Source organism: Mytilus trossulus, unplaced genomic scaffold, assembly GCF_036588685.1.
Source record: "Mytilus trossulus isolate FHL-02 unplaced genomic scaffold, PNRI_Mtr1.1.1.hap1 h1tg000110l__unscaffolded, whole genome shotgun sequence".
Lineage (NCBI taxonomy): Eukaryota > Metazoa > Mollusca > Bivalvia > Mytilida > Mytilidae > Mytilus > Mytilus trossulus.
The window spans coordinates 287,014-313,848 of NW_026963297.1; the positions used below are offsets into that span (position 1 = coordinate 287,014).

The 26,835-nt window shown below is 31.3% G+C and overlaps 1 protein-coding gene and 3 long non-coding RNA genes across 4 annotated transcripts in view; 2 read left to right on the forward strand and 2 right to left on the reverse strand.

The window, feature by feature from the left end:
* Nucleotides 1-2,728: 2,728 nt before the first annotated feature.
* Nucleotides 2,729-5,460, reverse strand: LOC134700059 (uncharacterized). Its single transcript, XR_010103761.1, has 3 exons — nt 5,382-5,460; nt 4,461-4,530; nt 2,729-2,814 (listed from the first exon to the last, which is right to left on the reverse strand). It is a non-coding gene; the product is annotated as an uncharacterized LOC134700059 (long non-coding RNA).
* Nucleotides 5,461-8,415: 2,955 nt separating this feature from the next.
* Nucleotides 8,416-10,605, forward strand: LOC134700036 (uncharacterized). Its single transcript, XR_010103743.1, has 3 exons — nt 8,416-8,478; nt 9,174-9,307; nt 10,006-10,605. It is a non-coding gene; the product is annotated as an uncharacterized LOC134700036 (long non-coding RNA).
* A 13,442-nt stretch (nt 10,606-24,047) lies between these two features.
* LOC134700002 (uncharacterized) lies at nt 24,048-25,238 on the reverse strand. Its single transcript, XM_063561402.1, has one exon. The coding sequence runs from the start codon at nt 25,236-25,238 to the stop codon at nt 24,048-24,050; it is 1,191 nt and encodes a 396-aa protein (XP_063417472.1).
* A 441-nt stretch (nt 25,239-25,679) lies between these two features.
* The window catches only part of LOC134700046 (uncharacterized), a 35,191-nt gene continuing 34,035 nt past the window's right edge, over nt 25,680-26,835 (forward strand). The window contains exon 1 of the long non-coding RNA XR_010103751.1: nt 25,680-25,785. This is a non-coding gene — a long non-coding RNA (uncharacterized LOC134700046). The remainder of the gene's footprint in view (nt 25,786-26,835) is intronic.

The window sequence follows — 26,835 nt, forward strand, 5'->3', positions numbered from 1 at the left end:
TTGGGATCGCACATCGTTCCCAACTGTTATAGAAAAAAAAAATTGTTCTTTGGCAATACTATTTTCTGCATGAGACCCAAAGGGAAGCTGAGTAGATGAGATGTACTTGAAAAAAAATTCTAGGGTGTTGTTCGGCTAAGTTTTTTGGTAAGAAGTCCGAAGTTGGGGTTGGACACCCTACTCCACCTTTACACAACAGTTAATAAAAGAATGTTCTTCTGCAATGCCTGCACTATGTGTAAAGGGAAACAGGGTAACTGAGGTCTAAATGGAAAACATCCAGGGTGGTTTTCGGCTTTTTTTTTAAGTAGGTCCAAAGTTGGGGTCGGACATCTTTTACAGAAAAATTAATAAAAAATTGTTCTACGGCAATCATTTTGTCCGATTAAATGCGAAGAGAGGCTGGGTAGCTGTGGTCTACCTGAAAATAAAAATCGGGGGTGTTGTTCTGTTGATTTTTTTTAAGTAGGTCCAAAGTTGGGGTTGGTCAACATTTCCAATTCTTACAGAAAAGTGTTAAACCAAAATGTTAAACTGCCATACTTTTCACAGCACAAGGTGCAAATTACAGAAAAGTTAATAAATAAATATTCTTCGGCAATACTTTTGTCCATAACAGGCGTAAAGGGAAGCTGGGTAACTGAGGTATACTTGAAAAATGCAAGGGTGTTTTACGGTTTATTTTTTTTTTGTAAAGTAGGTCCAAAGTTGGGACAGGACATCGCTCCCAACTCTTACAGAAAAGTTACTAAAAAATATTCTATGGCAATTTTTTTGTCCTTACTAGGTTGAAAATAAATCAAGGTAGCTAAAGTCTACTTGAATAAAATCAAGGGTGTTTAATGGCTTATTTTGTCTAAAGTCGGGACCGGATATCGTTCTCACATGTTACAAAAAAAATGTTCTACGGCAACTCTTTTGTCTCACTATTTGCAGAGAGAAGCTATGTTGCTAAGGTCTGTCTGAGAAAAAAATCCGGATGTTCTTCGGCTTAGTTTTTTTCTAAGTATGTCTAACGTGGGGGTCTGACACCCTCTACAACCCTTACTCTGACACCCTCTACAACCCTTACAGAAAAGTTGATCAACAAATGTTCTTTGGCAATGCATCTTTCCGCACGATGGACAAAAGGGAAGCAGGGTAGCAGAGGTCTACTTGAGAAAACAAATCCGGGTATTGTTCGATATTTATTTTTTTTTTATTGTTAAACTAGATCCACAGTTGGGGTCGAACACCCTACCCCACCTTACAGAAAAGTTAATAAAAAAAGTTCTACGACAAGATTTTTGTCCGTACTAGATGAAAAGGGAAGCTTGGTAGCTGAGATCTACTTGAGAAAAAGAAACAGGGTGTTGTTCTGCTTGAAGTTTTTTTTAGGTAGGGTCCAAACCTTGTAAAAGTCGCCGAAAGTTGAGAAATTCTCCTGAAATTAATAATAAAAAATAGTCTATAATTGAATACTAAATAAATGTAGTATTATGTAATCAATGTACAGTAGAAGACCGTGTATATTCACGCTAAACAAATGGCATTTTTAACTGAAAAAAAATCATTTTCTTAATGTTATTTGAAATTTGGAATTTTAATTTTTGATTTCACAAGAATATTAAAAAAAGATAATAATTCAACAGTTTGAATATATCAAATAATTTGCAGATGCTTGTTTTAGAAAGAAAAATAATATAAGTTCATTTTATACGAAAAATTGAAATTGATGACATTAAGCATTTTTCAATTTGACTCTAAATGTTGAAAAATGAAAAATGCATTTTTCATTTTGAATTGAAATTACTTCGCAATATAAAAATTTGAAAAGATGATCAAAACTGCATCATTTTTTTTTAATTTTTAATGAGTAGATCTAGAATGAAATGAAATTTGTTTTAAATATTCAAGTTGTTGACACTATTTTAAAATTATTCACGGTGTCTTTTTTGTTTTTTCCTCGTTTTTAAGCAAAACATCTTGAAGAACTTGTTAATTATGTATACGTGTGCACTATGTGTGTATCACCTAATTTTGAACATGAGAAATATACTAAAATGTACAATAATGACCAAAAAAGATGTGAATTTTTATTAATTAGTTTACCCGCAGAACACACGACTGAATACCTACACGTGCATGGAACATGACAAATATCCTTAAATGTTTATGATAACATTGAGAATGGAAATGTGGAACGTGTAACAAAGGCAACAACCCGATCAAAGGGCAAACAAGAGCTCAAGATTACCAATTTGTCTTCAACACAGGGTGAAATTCCAGCGCCTGAATGTGGGCTTCATGCAGCTGGCCCCTTAACATCTGTGCGTATGCAGTAAAATAGAAGTTACACACAAGTCCAATTTATAAGAAAACAAGTAATTAAATTGACAAAAAATAAACAAGACTAACAAAAGACGGAGGCTCCTGACTTGGACATGAATATGCATTGTTAAACCATCTAATACCTCTAAACAATGTAGAATATACATAGACACGAAATCATGCACATTAAAACTCATATATCTTATTGGCCCAAAACCACAATTAATGATCCCCATTTCGTTGTCTACGAATATAGTTCCATTTAATAATAGTGGTTTTTTTTCTTTCCCTTCCTCATAGATTTCTTAGTTTTTCTGGGGTGGAAATAATAGAAGTGAGCTTAAATAAACTTTTCAATTTTTCATTTTAACTGATGTTTATATGGAAAGAGTGATTAGGCCAGGTGCTTTTTTTCTAACAGTCCATCGAATTTACCTGTTTATAAAAGTCGCCAAACTTTTTCTTCTGATGTTGTGAGACTATTTCACAAGTTGGGAAATTCTCCTGAAATTAATAATAGAAATAGTCAATAATTGAACATTAATGAAGTTTAATTTAATTAGTAATTTATGTACAATAGAAAATAGTGACCATACCAAACCAATGAACACCAACTGTCATATTCCTGACTTGGTACAGGCATTTTATTTTTATCAAAAAAATGGTGGATTAAATTGGTTTTAAAGCTAGCTAAACCTCTGCCTTGTTTGACTGTCGTATTAAAATTCATTATATTGACAAAGATTTGTGAACAAAACAAACAGACATAACAGGTAAAAATGTCAAAAATAGAGGCACAGAAGTCAATATTGTTTTATTATCTTAATCCCTATAAAACAAACAAATATATTAAAAAACATTAACCATGGCACAATAATACAATGATGGGATGTATAAGTACAAAGCCAAGTCATATGTAAGAAATAAACACAACAAGGCATATAGACAAAAAGTTATATACATATATGTGTTTGAATGCATTTAAGACTAATTGTCTGAACTATGAACTTACCATTTTATGTGTGTTGAAAGCGTCGTTTGATAAAAGTGTTTACTTATTCTTTTGTATTATACTTTGTCACTTGTTTCGAATTTTTAAAGACTCTCCATGCAATAGAAAAAAAACATCATTTTATTTGTAATTGCTTTTGGATAAGACCGTTTTACGTGCATACCTTTTTTATTTGTTTATCAGCAAAATAAAACCACATTTAATAGAGCCGTTATATTAGACAGATTGCATGTGCAGTTGATAATCTTGATCTTGATATATTGCTTTTTTTCTAACAGTCCATCGAATTTACCTGTTTATCGCCAAAATTTTTCTTCTGATGTTGTGAGATTATTTCACAAGTTTGGAAATTCTCCAAAAATTAATAGAAAGAGTCAATAATTGAACATTAATGAAGTTCAATTTAATTAGTAATTTATGTACAATAGAAAATAGTGACCATACCAAACCAATGAACACCAACTCTCATATTCCTGACTTGGTACAGGCATTTTCTTTTTATCAAAAAAATGGTGGATTAAATTGGTTTTCAAGCTAGTTAACCTCTACCTTGTTTGACTGTGGTATTAAAATTCATTATATTGACAACGATTTGTGAACAAAACAAACAGACATAACAGGTAAACATGTCAAAAATAGAGGCGTTATTATCTTAATCCCTATATAACAAACTAATATATTAATAAACATTAACCATGGCACAATAATACAATGATGGGATGTTTAAGTACAAAGCCACGTCATATGTAAGAAATAAACACAAAACTGCATATAGACAAAAAGTTATATAGACATATATGTGTTCGAATGCATTTAAGACTAATCGTCTGAAAAATGAGCCTACCATTGTTATGTTCATCATGATCATTGAAATAATCTTGTTATAACCGTGCTTATCTTTTTTTTGTGCATTGTTTTCCTCTAGTTTCAACTTTTTAAAGACTATCCTTGCAAAAGAAAACGTCATTTTATTTACAATTGTTTATGGGAAAGACTGTTTTACGTGCTTACTTTTGTTATATTTTTTTTAGCAATAGCAAACTAAATTCAATAGTGCCGTTATATAAGGTAGAATGAATGTACAGTTGAATATCTTGATAGTGATGTATAGTTTATTATAACAGTCATTCCATCAAACCTGTTTGTAAAAGTCGCCAAATGTTTTTACCGTGATGTTGTTAGATCATTTCATAAGTTTGGAAATGCTCCTGAAATTAATAATAGGAAATAGTCAATGATTGCATATTAATGAAGATAGTAATCAAAGTACAATAGAACATAGTGACCATATCAAACCAATAAACATCAACTGTCATAATCATGACTTAGTACATGCATTTTCTTTTATAAAAACTTTTGGAATAAACCTGGTTTTAAAGCTAGTTAAACCTCTCACTTGTATGATTGTCGTATAAAAATCTTAACAAAACAAACAGACATAATAAGTAAAAATGTAAAAAAATAGAGGCACAGCAGTCAACATTGTGTTATTATGTTAATCTTTATAAAACAAACAATAAAAGAAACAATAAAAGTCGCAAAAAGTTTTGATTCTTATGTATTTGGGTATTCCATAAGTTTGGAAATTTTACTGAAATCAATAATAGAAAAACAAGGCAATAATTGAATATCAATGCAGATAGTAATCATTATACAATGGAAAATAATGTACACTAACTTTGTTTAAGTTCATTTTTACAAAAAAAATAATCAGTAACCTCGAATGCAGATATACACGTTCGCAGGCGTTTACGACCAATTGTTTGAAATATGAAGTTTCCATTGTTATGTTTATTGAAAGCATCTTTTGTTTTATAAACGTGCTTATTTATTTCGGTGTATACCTTGTTACTAGTTTCGACTGTTTAAGCTCTCCTTGAAAAGGAAAACAAAACATAACTTTATCAGCACTTGCTTTTGGATAAGACTGTTTTACGAGCCTTATTTTTCAGCAAAAGTAGACGACATTCAATCGTGCCGTTATGTTAGGAAGAATAAATCTACAATTGATTATCTTGATTTCGATGTTTTGCTTTTTCTGACAGTCATTCGAATATACCTGTTTAAAAACTCGCCAAAAGTTTTGCTTCTGATGTTGTGAGATTATTCCACAAGTTTGAAAATTCTCCTGAATCTAATAATAAAAAGAGTCAATATTGAATATTAATGAAGTAAGTTAGTAATTAACAATTGAAATATCAAATTTGTTAAAGTTCATCTAGATTTGTTTACAAAAATAGTCAGCAACCTCGAATGCAGATATATGTGTTCGAATGCGTTTACGACTTCTTGTATGAAAAATCAAATCATAATTGTTATGTTCATTGAAATCATCTTTTTATAGAATTCCTTATCTAGTGTTTGGCAAACCTTATTACTAGTTTCGACTTATTAAAGACTCTCCTTGCAAAAGAAAAAAGTCATTTTGTTAGCATTTGCTATACGATAAGATTATTTTACGTGCCTACTTTTTAAGTATTTTTTTTTAAGCTAAAGTAAAGCACATGCTATAGTGCCGTTATATTACGTAGAATATATGTACCGTTGATTCTTATTCATATTTCGCCTTTAGGTCTCAAGAAATGAATTAGATTAACTTCTCTATTAGGCGTTATGTAATATCTATGTTTAAGGATGTACACCTCTGAGGAGCCAACAATTTCCGGAATTAAACATTTTTTTCTAAACCTGCTTTTTGAGTTTATAAGACTGTGATAAAATCATTGGTGAAGAAAAAATCATATCGTTGTGCACTTCTTTTTCTGCTACAGCCCTTTGAAAATGCCCAGTTGTGATGATTTTCCCATTTTTCATCGATTATTACCTATTTTTGGGCTATATTTAGTGGACCAATCTTACTAAATTGTACTTAATAAAACTATAGGTAGGTGTACCATGGTCAATTTTACATTTTTGTTATTTTCTTAGTTTTATGAACAAAAAGCATGTTATATCAACTTTTTTGTTATAAATGATTGAAAAAAATACGTATCTAAGAAATTTGAACAGACCAAAATGACATAGGATGAACATGATTCTTGTAAAATCATTTTTTGTATCCCTCACCCATTTTCTCAAAATATTGGCTAAAACATTTGTAAATATACAGACTTGATTTGTCGTAAAGTTTGAAAACTGGATTACTCAAAAACCATTCATTGTAAATCTACATTTTTTTGACAGCGTTATGTTTAATTATAATCTTTTTAAAATTCATTGATATTTTACATTTGTATCACATATTTTAGAAATTATTCAAGAACGAAATTTCAACGAGACTGAACGAGACTGAAGAGTCAGAAGAATACATCCTTAAATAAACAAACAAACCAAAACCACCAGACCAGAGATGGTCGGTGACCTTGACCCTAGTATATACGCACTTGTTCTAAACAGTGAACACAACACTTTACGTAAGGTATCCGACCCATAATTAAGATTTACGGAAAATTTTAAGGAGTTTACCGAGGTGTCAATTTTTTCAACACCTCGGTATTTTCCGCCTAGTAACAAAAGTATAGTTATTATTTTTAAAATGATGACTAAAATATCAGAAAGTCTTAATTGAAGTATATTTTCATGAACTATAGAGTAAACGCTCATTTTTTCGAAAAATTGTCCAATTTTGACAATCCGGAAACAGAAGTTATGGTAAACAAATATGGACGACTCGGTCGGCGGCCAAGACAGACGAAGGCGTTTTACCAAAAAAAGCACGCCGATTTAAGTCTCTTCGTCTTATCGTGATGCAGAAATAATGTGTGCAGTTTGGATGCAACTGGTTGTCAAATATGTTGTACCGGCATAGGAAGATTAGTTGATAGAAGGAATGTAAACACATCACGAACTTGTCCTTTTCATCTGGCGATCTGCTCTGGGAGACGATTTGAATGGATCGTTCATTTTTATGTTTTAAAGTTCTGTATTCGTATGTTAAGTGTATATCTAGATGGAATTGAACCGACTTCCTTATGGTTCCTATTACATAGAACACCTAGTAAACCAAAGGCCAAGCTGATGCCAAGCTTCAGTGTAAAACTTTGAGCAGGTGCCAGGTAATTTGCATTTACAAATCCAAACATTTTAAAACTTGAGTTGGACAACATTGTCATGTTAATTATGCCCTACTACACCAGCTTGTCTGGCAAAACAGCCGTTAGATGTCATAGTAATTTAAACTATATACATGTATGTAAAAAAATGATTATTTAAAAAATAATCCAGGTCTGTCAGTGTATATGTTTGTAATAATTTAGGAACAAACACCCAAGTCAAGGCAAAAAAACAAATACAAATATATTGATAACAATTGCAAGAAAGCATTAAACAAAAGTGCAGTAGAACTAAATAGGAAAACATGCATGCTATCAGACAATTGAGGGATTCAAGCCAAGGCTACCCTTCAACATGTTCAAAAGTTGAATTGCCATGGTACACATACAATGTACATGTATGATCATCATGTAGCATGAACCATCAATGGCTGTTAAACTTGTCACACTGACACAGACACTGCCACAACACTAATTAATTGATACATGTATATACTAGCATGACTATATATAGTAATATATATTTGATAATATCCATCTAAAAATCATCTGATAATTTAATCAGTATTTGATGAAAAAGTCAAATGCTCATGTACATGATGTAGGATACAAAGAAACATAAATAAAGAGCAAACAAACAATTGACCGTTCATACATGTATATATATCTGGGAGTTTTTTCTGTTTAATTTCTATGAATGTAAGAAGAAGTTGATACTTTTTATGTACTTTTTATGTACAAAACAATGTACGTGTACTTCCCATGACTAATGGTGTGTATTTTCATTAAATAATACACAGGGTTTTTTTTGTGTTCAGATTGATAGCAATTTTGTTGTCAATTGTTGTAGTGTCATTAATTAATGAATGAAATAAATGGTTGTACCTAAAATTATTTGAAACATGTCTGAACTTAACTTATATAAAGATACAATTTACATTGTACTATAACCAATTTTTATTTACATTTGTATATCTATATGTACATGTACATGATCAATGTATCAATGATGACAAGGAACTTTTTATTTAAATTTCAGAGATGACTGTGGAGAACTTATGCTACATTTACCTAATACACAGACAAACACAGATGGACATACATGTAGGTAATAAATAGAGCAGTTTTCTAAGATACATGTTCATGTTTATTGTTATATCATGTATATTATGCCTTGTCTTTAAAAAATATAGATATGAAACATGAACACACATGTACATGTTCCATGTTTACATGTATTAGAGAGTTATCTAACCTGTTTAAAAGCTGATAACTACTTAGTACTATCACAATTTTAGTCTATTTGTTTCTCTATTTGTCCATGATTTATCTTATAATGGAGAGTTTGAAAATTAAATCTATAAAGTTGGATAAAATATTCATAATTCTTGCATTGGTACAAAGCCATTTTGAAAATAAGAAGATGTGATATGACTGCCAATATGAAAACTCTCCCCGATACATGTACTTCACATGACATATAAAGGAACCACTTTAAGTCACCATACAACCTTACACAATAAGACAAACCCATACTACATAATCAGCTATAAATTTAAACAATTCAAAGGAGAAGACTAAATACAACTACTGAATTATTGGTTATACAGCATTAAAATACAACTACTGAATTACTGGTTCCTGACTTGGGACAGGCACATACAGAATGTGGCAGGGATAAACTAGATTAAACTTTATTAAAAAAATACCCATTATCAAACTAAAAATGCCTATTACTAAGTGAACTCAGATTACTCTGCTGTTTACATATTTGTTAGACTATAATTTGCTTCATGTAGAAATAAGCCTGTGAGATCAAGATGCAGATATATCCACCAGATACCAAATGCCACACCAAAGCAGACATTTTCAAATGTTGAGAGACCTATGAATACATCTACATCCTTCTTCAGACTTTGAAACAACTGATTGAGTATGTTAGCTAACATTTAATCAATTATGTTTGAACAGTGCTACACAACAGCCTGGGTGGATTTTGCTTTTTCCACCGGCCCACTCCAACTTTAATCTCTTTTTTGTTAAAATATTGATATCTAATGCTTATCTGCTTTTTTCCAATTGATTGTGCTTGCAAGTCCTTTGATTAAACAAAAAAAAATTGTATGCCCACTCCCACTTTGGACGGCAACGCACAATCCACCTGAGATGTAGTGTTAATTTGAAAGTCAATGACTTCTATTAAAAAAAAGAAAAAAGAAATCTAGAACTTTACATCTTTTTTTTAATGCCCCTATTTATATACAAAAGAAGATGTCATATGATTGCCAAAGATACAACTCTCCACACGAAACCAAGTGACACAGAAATTAACAGCTACAGGTCATTGTAAGGCCTTCAACAATGAGCAAAGCCCATACCGCATATTCAGCTATAAAAGGCACTGAAATGACAAATGAAATATTATGCATGGTGGGGGTGAAATAAAAAGTGTTTTCTGACCCCTGATTCCCCTACATTTATTTCTGGAACATCCCTTAGTGTTGCAAAACATAAACACATTTGGTAGTCAGATTGCTTTCAACCATATACTATAGTGATAGTTTTCTTCTTCAGAATGCTAAATTTAAAAGTTTTAATTAATTTGTGATGAATTTTCTTTTTTATTTCCAGTTAGGCAAGATGTTATCTCTCATATCAAAAAGATGGAATATGAAACTGGCAGCCAGTATTGATATAATGTGGTACTAAAAGCTCCAATACCATCAGGGGCTGAAGACATAACAGGAATTGTGTGGGATTTGACCAACCTTAGACTAAAGAGAAAAGTTGTTGCTGCATTACAGATATTTTGAACTCAGCAATTTTTATTAATGTATTTAATGTTAATTCTCTCTCTTATGAATAATATGATATTTATACTTGCAATCAGCATGAATTGAAAGTTCCTCATGTCTGTAAAACTGTTTTCCCTTGACATTGACCACATTTCATGGATCGGTGAAAAAAGTTATGTACCCATGGTCAAGTCCATGTATCAGATTCAAAAAGCAATAGGTCTGCTTAATTTGGTATACTGTATGATTGACCCTGATCTCATTGTCATGCTTTTTTGATCAATGTTAATATTCAAAAGATTTAATATAGATTGTACATTGTATATATAGATATGATAATATTTATTTGTATCCTTTGAACCATCATGACCATGTTATATTTTCATGATAATGTACAAATAAATATTGAAATGTGATAGAGTTTATTAATATCATCGATAGAGATTATTTCTATTATTTATTATGTGCATGAAGTAGAATAAACACTTTCTGAAATATTTCATGGGAAATAATTAACCTAACTGAGTTAAATGTTGAACAGGAATGATGGGGTATTTTTTTATGAGCTCTAGTTAATGCTGGTGTGAAATATAAAAAAAAAGAATCCTCAGTCTGAGCCCTAATGCTTTCATGTGATGTCTGGTGTTGCACATTGGACAAAATCGAAAACATGTAGCAAAACCATAAATATTGTCCAACATGTTTAACCCCACCACATTATCTATGTATGTGTTGTCCCAAGTCAGGAGCCTGTTATTCAGTGGTTGTGGTTTGTTTGTGTGTAAAATGTTTTGTTTTTGGATCATTTTTTTTTAAATAAGGCCGTGTGTTTTCTCGTTTGAATTGTTTTACATTGCCATTTTGGACCTTTTAAAGCTGACTATGCGGTATAGGCTTTGCTCATTGTTGAAAGCCGTAGTTACCTATAACTTAATTTCTGTGTCATTTTGGTCTCTTGTAGAAAGTTTTCTCATTGGCAATCATACAACATCTTCTTTTTATTATATACTTTTGAAATATGAGCAAAAAGGAGAGAATTTTCATATTTCAGGTCCTAAAATTACCTTGACCTTTGACCTTTTGACCTTAAGGTTGACGCTAATCCTATATATAATGCATATCATAAAGTTATCATAATTAACAAAATGTAATGAAAGATTATAGTACATAAAGGTAAGTTTACTATAGAAAATTGAGCAAAAAAGGAGGTCATTGTATAATTTAGCTCCTAAAATTATTTGACCTTTTGACCTGTTGACCCCTAAAGGTTGAAACCAAACCAAGATTTTTTGAATTTCATCAAATGGTCTGTATTTACAAAGGTTGTGAAGATTATGGGACCAATAGGTAGATACACTTTTGAAAATTTAGCAAAAAAGGAGATTTTTGTTGATTTTAGCTCCAAAAATGACCTTGACCTCAACCTTTTGAACTTTACATGTCATAAATATCATAGTTTATTCTTATTATAAGATTATATCAAGTATGGTTAGTTTTGCTAAAGATTTACATAAATTATACCAAAAAACATCAGAACAGGGATACCAAGTCTCCATTTACGAACTGTGACCTTGACATTCTAAATCAAAATTTCATGTTGGTACGGTAAAAGTTTCTAAAAATTTTTTTTAGGATGGAACAAAATGTAAAGTTAATTTAAATGTAATTTTTTAATGCTCTGCTAAAATATTCACTTTTGAACTAGTGAAGATATAAAATTGACAAATTTGAGACTTTTCTCCTTTTTCTATTATTAGAAACAATAACACAGTTCTAAAAATAGAATAGCAAAAAACAATATATTTTTTATGTTTAATTTTACAAGGTTACATGTAAGGTTCCTTTTAAAAGATAGATTAGTAAATTTTACTATATAGATTTCTTAAAATTACATCCTATTAAAACCCCTTATTTGGCATTTGAGGACAAAAAAGGGGGGCACTTTTACCCAGCTCTGCTGTTAACCTCAAATATTTTGCGGATTTTTATTTCATAGTAAGAACTCTTAGACCCCCCTACTTACAATCCTTGATATAAATGTAAATTATTTTGCTTGTTGTATATTGGCTAATTATGGGCCGAATACCTTAAATTCTTTTTAGTTATTGTATTGTTTATTTAAATTTAGGAAGTTTGAAAAATACTTAAAATATAATTATCTTGTCTTTGATGCAAGACAAGTGCTAATGTTAATAAGAAAAAAAGATGTCTTGTCTACGATGTTTGACAAGTGTTGCTGGAAATGCATTAAACTTTTTTTTGTCTACAATGTATGACAAGCTAATTCATTTAAGTTATTCCCTGTGCTGGACGGCACATTTGCTACTTTATTCTGTTACTCCTGTTTGTTGAACAGGTAGATATTTAAAAGTATTTCTTTTTACCTAAATGGCGTGTGTACTCTTAACATTTATTCACATTATGTTTTTTAACAATGGCTGAATTTGATTATGCAGATGTTATGCTTTGCAAGATGTTGTCCTCCTGCTCCTCCTCCTCATCCTCATTATCATTTTTATCCTCCTCCTCTTCTTCCTCCTCCTCCTCCTCCTCCTCCTCCTCCTCCTCCTCCTCCTCCTCCTCCTCCTCCTCCTCCTCCTCCTCCTCCTCCTCCTCCTCCTCATCCTCCTCCTCATCATCATCATCATCATCATCATCATCATCATCATCATCATCATCATCATCATCATCATCATCATCATCATCATCATCATCATCATCATCATCACCACCACCACCTTTGTTGTGTATGAAGATGGGAATTTTCTTGTAAAGCCCTTAACCTCCCTGCGAAAACGTTAACCTGCAAAACTCCGAAGAAGTGTACTATTTATATCAACTTCTTATTAGTATCGCATTGATATTAGAATTAATGGCCGAGTTAAATCACTAACAGAATTTGAAAATATTCTAGACTTTTATTTACAAGTAATTCCAAACTGGGTAAAAACAGGAGAAAGTTTTACAAAATTCAAATATTAGAAAACAGATTATTTTTGGAAACCGATACGTTAAACATTGCAACAAATGTTCTTTCAAAACTGGATAGCGAGTGGATTGATTTATATCCACGACTTACTTGATCTTGCGGGAAAGTGATCAAATGTTTTTGTTTTTTTATTTTAGAAAAATTAAACAATCAGTCTAATTGGATTGTAAAGTTTACATTCGTAAAATCTTCCATCCCAACGGAATTGAAGGAAACTCTCTAAAGAGTAAAATCAGTATCAATAAGGACAATGTTATATGTGGAAATAAACAAATACAATCAAAATATATCTATAATAAAATGTTATATAATAGTCTAGTAGATCAAAAATATTCACAGGCAATTGGTATAAATATTTGGACAAGCAATTTATAGTTAGATAGCAAGCTAAATTTCATTCGTAAACGATTTTATATCTAAATCTTTAAGAGAGAATAAGTTGAAAATGTTTAGATGGAAACTACTACATTATAGTATTCCAACAAAGTAATTACTATTTAAATGGAAAATTTCTGATAAAAATGAATGTATTTTTTTGTTAAACAAAAGAGGAAGATTACTTTTATTTCTTTATAACGTGTTATTTTTTAAAAGACTTTAAGGATAAAGTAGAACATCTTGCACAAATAAATTTTTAAAATAAAATATCAGTTAAACATATAGTATTTGGATAAGGGTTCTTATGGTTTTAACTATTTTGTGACAGTTTTAGATTTTTGCATTTTCAAATTATACTATGTTTCAGAGCAGAAATTTAAATATATAGATGTAGATAAAGGCAGATGTGGTGTCAGTGCCAATGAGACAACTCTCCATCCAAATAACAATTTAAAAAAGTAAACCATTATAGGTTAAAGTACGGCCTTCAACACGGAGCCTTGGCTCACACCGAACAACAAGCTATAAAGGGCCCCAAAATTACTAGTATAAAACCATTCAAACGGGAAAACCAACGGTCTAATCTATATAAACAAAACGAGAAACGAGAAACACGTATATATTACATAAACAAACGACAACTACTGTACATCAGATTCCTGACTTAGGACAGGTGCAAACATTTGCAGCGGAATTAAGATGTGTATGAATTGTTTATAAAGAAATTAAGAAGGGTTATGAATGAAAGCAAAATAATTTCTCGAAGTGTATATTTCATAAATTTGAAGAAATTGATTTAATAGAATAATTTGCATATAATATAATAGTTTATGTAATATTGTTGATTATATTGTGAGTATGTTCCTGGCAACTCACAGTTTTTTTTCACAGGAATACTCCACTGGCGCTTGGACAGTAAAAATAATTGTAACAAACTATCTTTAGAATAACATGAATAAGGAATGTATTTGTTGTGAAAAAAAACCATAATATTTATTACGAAGAAATTGCTGAATACAAAGTAAAGGAGGTAGCTTCAGTATTACAAAAACCTACATATTATTAATCATATTTGACAATATAACATTCAGATATTTGAAAGAAAACATAAATACAACTAAAGTAGGAAAATTCTATCTGTTGCCTAAAATACATAAACTATCTGAAAATATACCAACAGAAATGGAGAGAAATGAAACAGCTAGACGAGAAAATTTAATTCCGAGCAGACCAATTGTATCCTTGTGTAAAACACCTCTACACAATAGTGGACACTATATCGATTATTTTCCTGTTCCGTTTGTTAAACAAGAGGCTCTCAAGAGTCTAAATCGCTCACCTGTTATTGTTTTACTGAAATCTTTCATCAATGATCATTTTTGCTTTTTAATGTATTTTAATATGTGGCTTTAAAATGCAATTCAAATGTGCATAGTATCAGTCATATTTTCTTCAAAAGCAAATAAAGGCATTTCGGCCATACTGTCTCTGTTTTTAGACTTACAACAAGTAAATACAATACAAAATTTATCCTAGATTCATTTGCGAAGATTTGTTCAAAAACATAGACAACATGTGTAAAATTGTCCTTAAAGAGCAAATACATCCATAACGGGTCAATTGAAAATTTTGGTAACATAAAACCTTGACCTTACTTTGTTGAAATTTTTTGCTGTTTACAATTTATCTTAATCTTCAATAATATTCAAGATAATACAAAAAAAAACTGAACATTTTCCTTAAAACCAATTAAGTAGCAACAACCCAACACTGGGTTCTTCGGTTTATCTGAAAATTTCAGGGCTGATACATTTAGACCTTTTAAACCAGTTTACCCTTTGTCAGATTTGCTTTAGTTTCTGAGATATAGCCAAAACTGGCGGCGGCAGACGACGGACGACGACGGACGCCAAGTATTAGTCAAAGCTCACACGGTGCCCTTCGGACGTCGCTGAACTTAAAATAATATTCATATATATAAAAGATAAGTCAAGTTTTATTAATTCGATTGAAAATATAAAACCCAAACGTGACTGTTACCTATAAGTAGCATTCGATGCCAATTATATGTACATTGTGTTACATTTAATGACATACTGGAAGCCACAAACGGGGAACTGACCAATATTGATCCAAGCAAGAATGAAATCAGAGTGCCAACAAAGGACAGTATACAACGCCTATTAAGGCTTATTTTAGAGAAAAAAATGAAAATGAATTTATATTTAACAATAACCATTACCGTGAAACCTTGGGCGGACCCTACAATGTATGTGATTCTTCAAAATTTTTTACAACGCTTTCAACGCAGATACCCTATGATAATCACTTGCAGATATAGGGATGACAGCTGGATTATATATTCCGGGCCTATAGAGGAAATACACGAGCTAATAATAATAGACAATTCTCCGCTCACTGACCTACTGAATGACGAATGCACGTTTTAACCCCAGGAGCTGCATGCAAACTGCAAAATCACAAACGGTGTTGTACACTTTCTATTAATCTGCTCGAAATATGATGCGCATCGAAAATAGATGTTTGATACGCTTAAAAATAATGACATAATAGATCTCTCATTGAAACACCTTCTATCCGGATACACACACACTTTTAGTCACCTACGGGACACTAATATACTTATAAGAAAATAAGGAAAACTCTCCAATATTAGTTTCATTTAGTCTTAGTTTAGATATTATAAAATAAACAATAATGTATTTTGAACCAGTGTATATGAAGTAAATCTCAGATGGTCCCTCAAGTTAAACTATTTTATCAAGTTATACAATAAACAATTTTAAAGAAAAATACAAACTCACCCAAATCTGAAATAATTTCCTTTTTTAATACACATAGAATAATAATAAGCAAGTCAGAAGTGCAATGCACACTTCACCTTTGTGTCAGTCCATTCAGCGAAATAAAATAGACCTTTTCTACCACTGTTATACATCAGTAAATCAATCACCTTTCAAACACGAGTACTAATTGACCATGAAATGCACGCATTTAATTTTAACAAGTATCAACATTCAATTTGAACACTGTGATCTATTGAAGATTAGAACACTATATAATTTAACAGTATATAATAAGGGTAACATACAACATCACTTTAATATTTTCTACAATGGATAATTACCGTCAATTTTTTTAGAAATTAAAAAATAAAAACAACACAACACAACACGCTTTGTTTGTATACGTAACAATAGAAACATTTGCTACAGCCGTTTTTCATGACAAGTGCGACTAACATTTGTCTTGCTTATTTAACGTTATATGTTAAAAGCTAAAGAAAAAGTGAGAACAAAGAAAAATGCAATATATGTCTTTTCAGATCATCCCAAACTGACAATTATAATCATATTATTAGAAAATAAGAAAAACCAACAAACACAATCAATACGCTCATATATTTTTTTGGGAATAGAAGTGCTAAATCCTTTATATGAGAATAGAATGATAAAATCTTAATTCGTACTAGAGGATGTCAGTTACATAAACACACACAGATTTTTGTATATATAGTCAAATGCGTTTTGTTAGAAGATACTTTTTCACTTTTTTGGTCTTTTGGAAAATGTTGTTTGTGCTGTATTTAGACCCTTCATCAACGAAAATTGTTTGACATGCTTACATTGGTAGCATTTTTCAATATAGCATATGTCTTGTTCTATGTTTCTAAATATACTTTGATAAGTATATCACAGACGACAAAAAGGTGAGCAAACAGATAAAATTTCTAAACAATTATATAATACCTATCAGTTCATAATTTACATTTCATTAGTAACTATCATTTGCTTTTTTTCATTTTCCTATTATATGTTTCTCCTGTTATGTGTTTTTTTCCTCCATAGATAAACACTCTATGGTAACAAAGTCAACCATGTTCGTCACATATTCATCTAATTAATCGCCGCCAAAATGTAATACATAAAATAAATTAAGGACTAAATATATATATACATAATATTTATGCTGTATGAATTTAAGACGCAATTACTACATAAGTAAGCCGCCAACCAAAAGCAATAACAACAACGTCACACATGTACAAATAACATAATTGTTTCGTGCAATGTATGATTGGATGCAATAGTACAGAGTCACGTCAAATGAATAACAGACCTTACAGTAAAAGTTATATTAAAAAAGACAAACGAAAGAACACTATAACACGTTATTATTTTAAAAATACTGCACTCCAATAAAAAATCAAAAACGACAGTCCTTCACCAAATGGTAAAATCAAAAAGTCATAATGCAAATTGCTGCAAATTGGTAACTAGTATATGATAAGCAACAAACTATGAAGATGTCAAAGAATCACCTTTACGTCGTGAAAAGGAAGCAAATGATACCCTAGGGACATTCAAACTCATAAGTCGAAAATAAACTGACAACGCCATGTAGGTTTACTTGTTTAGTACGAAATTACATGAAGTGAGTACGATTTTGCTTTGTTACGAGACTCTCGCTATTTGACATATTCGACTTAAAACAAAATATTTCAAATTACTATCTTCAATGTTGACGACAATATGGCTGAACTTTAATTGGAAATAAAAGACAGAAATTATATAGTTCAGGTTCAAATGAATAATATTTCAAATAAGTCAAACAACTGTGAAAATGTCTCGAAAACAACCCTTTCACCCCATTGCAAGTGAAATGAAAACATTTAATCAAAATTGTTTGGAAAATTGATCGTCTTGGCGAGTTATGCTAGTCATGCTATAAGCTCACGAAGGCATGTGTCCATTTTGATTAATAAAAAGAGTGTAACGGAACGCAAATGTACTTTAGAAATGTCTTAAATTACTAGTTGCGGACATCTGTATTATTTGTTAAATGATAGTTGACTTTTCGACAGATTACTATTATTATCGTAAACTATGAATTATCTTCAGGTGTGTAAGAAGAAAATTTACAAATTAAAGATTTTCTTTATTAGAACGTCTATTTAGTCAAACAGAATAAATGAAACAAACTTACCATTATTCGTTAACTACAAATTATCGTCAAAAGTGTAAAGAAAGGTAATTTAAATTTCGCTACACAATAAAGATTTTCTTTACTTAAACGTTAAGTAAGCCAAACATAATGATTAAAGCAAAATTATCATTCACGTTAGCTTTATAAATGTTATCACCGATCACAAACTGTCAAATTTATACAGATTAATCCCTCTTCGAACATCTGTCTCTTTTTGTATAAAATCTTATATAAATTATGGTATAAAATTTCTAAACTTGTAATAACAAAGTCATGAATGGACATTGGTATAATGAAAATCAACATTGATATCAATAAAAGTGAGACGAAATGTATCAGTTTAAATTCAATATGTAGGCTATACTAAAATATAGAAAATAAAAGAATGAAATGTATTTGGGTTGATAGTTAAAATAATGTTGACGTCTGTAATATCTGAAAACGAAATGTCTTTTGCATTAATCGAAGGTGGTCTAATATCTAGAACTGCTGTATTGATGGAATATATAAAATGATTTTAGTTATATTTGGTTAGAAAAAGCTTGTGTTCATTAAAAACGTAAATTAAAGAACAATATAATGTATTTCTCTTTTCTATGATGCACTTAAGGTAGATCATAAGTAAATGTTTTTTGAGACAGAATTTTCAATTTGACAAAATGAAGATTTTCCTATGCTTTTTTCAAAAATATAATAAAAAAGTATGGGTCACCGTGCTATTTTTCGAGCTATGATTCGTTGAAAATTGCCTAAATTTGGTTAGTTTGTTCATGAAAAAACACATAACAGTGCATAAAAAAAATTCTATGAGATAGAATTGTGAAATAAATTGTGAGAAGCTAGGTTTTATAATATGTTTTAAGAAAATAAATAGAAAACATGGTGTCACCGAACTTGTTTTCTTACCACAAGTAAAAAGAAAAAAATTCCCTATTAGCCCAGTATACATTTTGTGCTAAAAGAGTTATCTCCCCTTAAATGGCACATTTGAAAAAAAGGATTTTTAAAACCAAAAAGGTTGATATTTGTTAAAATATTTTGAGTATTCAATAAATTAGCAAGTTTTCTTAATTTCAATAAGCATTCTAACCATTAAATTGCAAATCTGTTTCCAAATTTGCTGATTGGGGTAAATAACTAGACCGATTTTGTACTGTGATTGTACAATCCAAGATGGCGGTATACCATCAATCTACCTTAAACGATGTTTCGTTCGTTCAAATATCGAAACTATTTCACAGTTATGGCATACCTTATCTAGTTGAAATAGGTTCACGGAAAAAGAGTCAAGGGAAAGACGTCATTAATTTTGGAAGGTAAAGAGTCACACATTTTGATAAATGTAGGGAAAAAAAGCCACAAATCTAAAATGTCAACATTAAATTTTGTACAATTATTTGATATTTCATCGTCCATTTTTGAAATTATACTGAAATTTAAATGGCAACTTATGTCCCTCTGGTATCTTTCGTCCCTCTTTTATGATATTGTGTATATGAGAAACCACTATATTTAAGGTTTCAATTTTGTATCTGTCCAGATATTACACAATTGACAGGGAAACAGTTATCTGGAGCCATGTAGTTAGTAAGTAACCGCCTGTTGGATTGTAATCATTTGTTTTAATCTTATAAACGTATTAATTGCAATAAACACAAAATCGAAACATCCCGGTATTTTAGAATTAAACACTCAATGCAATTCAATTTTGAGACCAAATATCAATATACTCTTTTCATAGAGCTTTTTTACATTTTGCCAAAAGGTACGAACGAACGTAAAGGAAGCACGCATTACATTTAAACAATAACAATAAAGAGTCTTTGGTTGATCCGGTAAAACAGCATTAATCTGCTAGACCAAAATACTTTTTTGTCAAATTGGAAATCAGAATATTTGTTTAGGAAAAGTTATAACCCCTGAAGTTAAATGCTCGTGCTTTTACACTGATAGCAAAAATGAAAAACTTTTTGTGGGAAATTAAACGGCCTCTCTCTCTCTATCTGATTAATTGTGTATACTAGATTAAGGCTAAGATCTAGAATTGGAGGCTATGAACGTGTCTGTTAGGTAGAGGTACTCTTGTACGCCACACTCCATAATCTGCTCTTAAAATCAACTAAATATATACAAGTAGATCGGTTAGTTCATCTATATACACATTTTATCACATTAATATATATCAAGAAAATAAATCTGCAGTTTTGCATCCAATATATTGTAGAAATAATGATGACCATTAAACAGTAAACAAACTTGAAAGATAGACCCATATTGGTCACTCGATACCCAGGGTCAAAACGCAAATATGCGCTAAAATAACCGTTCAATTATGAGCCTAACTCCGGTGTATGGGCACATCACAAGTTGATAATGAATATTACATAGGAAAAGGCGATGATTCACAAGTTAATAACGAGCATCAGCATTTATTTGCTTTGGTATTTTCTTATGTTAATTAATTCAACATTGTAATTTTAAAAGTGTACCGGTGGGGGCGGGGTGTAGGAGTACTTTAACAAAATTTAGGGGTATTTTTTCTTCTGACTACCATGCCATATATTTAGAATATTTTGCAGAGTTATCTCCTTCCACCTGGTGGTACTATAATTTTACCTATCGTACGTCCCGACATCCTATATCTCATGAAAAATCTAATTTAATAAGTGTCGTTGCATGTAGGGAACTAGTCCTAAATAGGCTCACATAGAGTTGAAATGCTATCGAAGTTATCGGACTATAATGGAAACATGTCAAAATAAAGGATCCCTAAATCGACTTTTACACTACTGTTATTTAAACATACTTTAGTGTCCAAAAATGAAAAATAGATCAGACAAACTGTTTTTCAATTTGAAGGTTTTATTATACGTTTATTAATGGCATGCGTCGGAAGCGCTTTTACGGACTTCTGATTTGAAACCTTATTTGTCATTATGGCCTAAGGTGACCAGATCATCATACAACAAAATTACGCAAATTACATCATACTTTTGTATATTAAGGTGGTACCTAACACTACAGGGAGATAACTCTGTAAAGTCAGCTAAACGTTTTAATTACGTTGTGTTGTAAAAGGAATATTAAGCTTCTCAATGATCAAAATTTGTGTTTGTCAAACTGCTATATAACCAGTGTAATTTTTCTGACAAAACGGTTGGTTCAAAATTTTTGAAATTTTTACATTTTCGTTAAAGGGTCAAAGTAAATACTTTGACAAAATTTTATGAAAATTAAACGAGCCAAATAAATTTTCAATGAAAGTGTTGGGTACCACATTAATGCAGAATAATAAGAAAAATATGGGTTGGATTGCCGATTTAAGAATTTGAATTGATGGTTTATTTATTTGACGTAGAAGAGATTAAATCTATAATTTAACAATAAGAATTACGGTAAGCATTTCAATTTTAAAGCAATCGATCATAGTTGTCAAAACACTTGAGTGGTTTATTCATCATATGCATGTTCCATGTGTGTGAATGAATTGAACAATCTAATCTCTGGTATCTGGTCTCAACAAAACATAAGACTTAAGGTAATAATTGCATTACAAAGGCATTAAAATATTAATAGATTTAAATCTCTGTTTTAATTCTCATTTTAATGATGTCTCTCTTGAGAGAAATTGATTTCAATTAGAGAAATGTGTTCTCCTTGACAGTTGAGAAAAAATTCTTTTGTATTGAATTTTACAGATGTTAAAATTATACAATCCTATGATGTTACAGACATCTACAAGGTTCATGGTTTCTTTGTGGCAACCATGAAAATTGATTGGCAAATTTACAAAATATATATATACTCATTACTGGCTGTATGCAAACGTATGTAAGAATTTACTAAGCAAAACAGAAGCTACTTTAAATCGTTAACTTAGTAAATAACAAGGAACTGTCGTATATATACACTTAAAACAAAATACAATTATATTAATTATGATTAGGAAACACAACGGCCGATAATCTTCATTCAATTTCCGAGTTGCAAAATGGAATTAAAAAAAGATAAAAGTAAACCATCAACACTACAATCCCAGAAAGTACACAAATTAAATAATGCCACTGACGGGTCATAACAGTATGTATTAAGATATTTTAATAGTATTTATGTTCCAGACCATATGAGTATTTGTTTGGATCTATGCGTACTTTTTTCAAAATGCGTATACGGTCAGACTGTACGCATAGGGTCTACCTGATTTTAAATGTAAATGAAATAAAACCTAATATTTTAACTGTTTAAAAAGGTCACGTAAATTTGATATGTTACGATTGTGTATCCAGCATGTCAGTAATACATGAGATTTAATTTTATCTTACCTCCTATACATTTCTAAGAATAGGATTGGTTAAGAGCAACCACGTGGAGACAGTGTATAATCCATATCATGTTAGTAATGGAGTTGTGTCCCTTTATACAAACAACACGGCGGTGAGAAAAAAATCTTAAATCGATAATGAACGATTGGAACTAATCCCATACAACACATTTAAAGCTAACAAGTTTTTATTGTTGGCGCTTGTTTTTAAATAGACCTATAGCAGTTGGTTCATAATACTAACAGTATTGAAGACTTGATAACTTTTATAGACCACAAGTCTTAATATCACATGTTAAGATAGTCGGTAAGATACATTCGTCACATACTGTGCTAGTGAACTAATACGATATAAATGGAGTCAGTAAATTCCATATTCGGATTCGAGCTTCGCTTTCACCCGATATGTAATTTACCGAACCTAATATATATTTTCTTATTTTCAAGGCAGTTAAGTGCAACACATACATTGAGCTGCAAAAGTTTCTTATCATCTACATCCGATTTCACCTGGATAGATGCTGGCTTGATAAAGCTAGTTGGTCTAGCGAAATATTGCGTTTATTTTCATCATTTTGTAAATATTTTAAACATTCATATATTTACATACTAAATAGTGTGTTAACATTACATTTTTAGGCAATTATATATATATAATTGCCCAATATTACAGGATAAAAAGGACGATGCTTTGTATTAAATTATTCTGTATCTTTCCTGTATCTTTTTTTGTCTTTTTCGTAAAGATCATTATGTTCTAAAGTGTGGAGTTGGTGGATCCAAAAGAGTTATCTTCTCCTCGCCGTGGTGTTCCGCGGTGTTGATTTCTATAATTTGGAAAGAAACATTAGCAAAAGGATGTTTCGTTGAACAAAGATGTCTTGTGAGAGGACAGTTTTTGTTGGTTTTGTACGATGAACGATGGTTATTGAGCCGAATATTAAATTTGTCAATTGTTTCTCCCACATACTGAATGCCACAAGTGTCACATGTTAATATATAAATTGAGTTTTCCGTTTTACAGTTGGAATAAGAGTAGATGGTATAATTTTGTTTAGTAACGGAGCTGATGAAAGAACTGCTTGTATTGGCAGATTTACAACACAAACAATTTTTCGACCACATTGTTTGTAGCAACCGGGCGATGGATTATGATTAGGCTGCTTTGCTAATACAGATGTCACTAATTTGTCACTGATGTTTTTAGGTCTTCTGAAGGCCATGACTGGTGGTGATGAAAAACTTTTTTAGATTTAAATTTATTTTCTATAATTTCCCAATGCTTCTGAACAATGGATGACACATTTTTAAAATCAGGATGGTAAGTGAGTACAAGGGGTGTTCTGTTAGCTGCTTTATTCTTATCTTTGTACTCAAAAAGTTCTTGGCGACTAGTTCTGTTTGCTCTTTCGAAAGCGCTATCAATGATGTTGTTATTGTATCCTCGAACAACTAGATGTTTACGAAGTTGTCCAAGTCTAGAATTTTTCGTATTTTCAGTAGAGCATATTCTCTTGATTCGCAATGCCTGGATCAATGGGATACCACGAGAGCAGTGTTTAGGGTGGCAACTTTTAGGAGAAAGGAATTGATGTTTGTCCGTTCGTTTGTTATGAAGGTCCGTTATAATGGTTTCGTTCTTGATGTAACTCGTAGTATCGAGGAAGTTAATTTTCTCCATAGATGATTCATATGTAAATTTTATTGAATGGTGGAAAGAGTTACATTGTTCTAGAAATTCATTGAGATGTTGCTGTGAATCTATCCAATTGAAATCAATATCGTCCATGAATCGGAACCATGATAAAGGCTGATATGGAGCACTAGCCAAGAGGCGTTTTTCAAGTTGGCCCATAAATATGTTGGCATATGACGGGGCAATTTTTGTACCCATACTAGTACCGTCTATCTTGAGATAGTGTTTTTCATTGAAAGGGAAGTTGTTATTCTCCAGTACTAGTTTCAGAAGTGTAACAAGGCACTCAGTAGGAGGCTTTTTTTCACTACGAGTGGTCCATGCATCTTCACACGCTGCTATTCCTTCGTCTTGTGGAATGTTGGTATATAAAGAAGACACGTCTATGGATGCAAGTATAGTATTGCTTGGTAAAGGATTGAGGTTTTCCATTTTCTTGAGATAATCAGTTGTATCTTGAATGAATGAGGGTAGTTCTTTCACGTGAGGTCTTAGATGATGGTCTACAAATTCTGATATCTTTTCAGTTGGATGACTATTCGCTGACACAATTGGTCGACCTCGATTGCCCGTTTTATGTATTTTAGGCAACATATAGATTCGTCCGGCCTTTGCTTCGTTCTCAAGAGGTCGGAGATAATCAAAGCTGTCATTGTCTATATGCTTATTGTCGAACATCTCTTGAAGGACGGTGTTGATCCTTCGAATAGTATTAAGCGTTGGATCTGTGGTTAATTGTTTATAAAAATGGAGTTAGAAAGTTGGCGATTCCCCTCTGCTTTATAATCTGTTTTATTCATGATAACCACAGCGCCCCCTTTGTCGGCAGGTTTTATTACAATATCCTCTTGATCTTTTAACGCTTTCAAAGCTATACTTTCTGACTTGGATAAATTATAAGTTCTTGTATTTGTTATACAGGACTTTATATCAGACCTCACGTAGTTAATGAATGACTCCAAGTTATCATTTTTACTCTTTGGTGGTTTTCATGAACTTGTTGTCCTAAATTTTGGGATGGGCGTGACTTCTTCATTGGTGTCAGTATCTGAATCTGTTAACCCGGCTTCTTCAAGGTTTTTCTTTCCCCTATTGTAGAAAAAATCTTTCAAGCGTAAACGTCTAGCGAATTGGTCTAGGTCTCCGTCTAGCTAAAAAGTTGTTTACAGTTGATGGGATAGGACAGAAGTTTAAACCTTTACTTAAAAGAGATTCCGCAGCACGTGTAAGTTCTTTAGATGACAAATTCACAACAATGCTTTCTGTTTTTTGTTTCCGTCTTTTAAATTTTCTTTTTCTAGGGATCTTATGGTCTGTTGTATTAATATCATTCATATGCTGATTTAAATTGACAGTGTGAATTTTATCTCTTTGAAATGTATTCCTTTGTTTTTCTTTATGTTTCGATAGTTCAATTTGTTCAATATCTGCAAGTCGACGTTTAATTATTGCTAAATCGTCACGAGAAATGTTACTATTGTTGATGATATAAACTCATCATTGTTATCAGGACTAAATTTTATTTATACGCCAGACGCGCGTTTCGTCTACAAAAGACTCATCAGTGACGCTCAAATCCAAAATAAGTTTTAAAAATCCAAATAAAGTACGAAGTTGAAGAGTATCAGATATCTGATATTTCATTTAAAATTTGTTTGTAATTTGTGGTTGTAAAGGAAAGCAACAGTTGAAGAAGCTGGATTGAACAGTTAAACTGAATTTCATTCCAACGGCTCATGAATCTTTTGGATTTATGTCCCGGTGCCTGGCGACTCATTTTGATGTTTAAACCTTTTGGTACAGTTTTACTTTGAATATTGAAGTTATAAGAAGTAAACATAATTGGAAAGAAAAGATTGTACAATATTGAGGAAGTTTACTACAAAAACCGTAAAAGAATCTAAACAATATTTTTTTTTCAATCCGTCGAAAATACAATGAGAAAATATAATAAAAACGTGTCGAAAAGTATGAATAAAGTAGCTTTGTTACCCTTATAATACCAGTTGTTGATATAATATTTCCAGATTATTATGTAGGGCTGATGATATATTTCACTTCATTTAACTAATTGTAATAATATAAATTTGTAAATTCCAATAAATGTTTGTCTAAAATTTACCCATACGGTCCAAATACATATATGGTTCCAGTTCGTCCTATAATGCACGTTAATACGCATACGACCAGGAACGTATCATTGTGGTCTGTTTTCATTCTGCGTACGGTCCAAATCGTCATATGGTCTGGGACATTTATATAAACCTATAAACAT

Excerpts from the sequence above, each read along its gene's own strand:
- LOC134700002 (XM_063561402.1), bottom strand. The coding sequence starts at position 25,238 with ATGTTCGACAATAAGCATATAGACAATGACAGCTTTGATTATCTCCGA.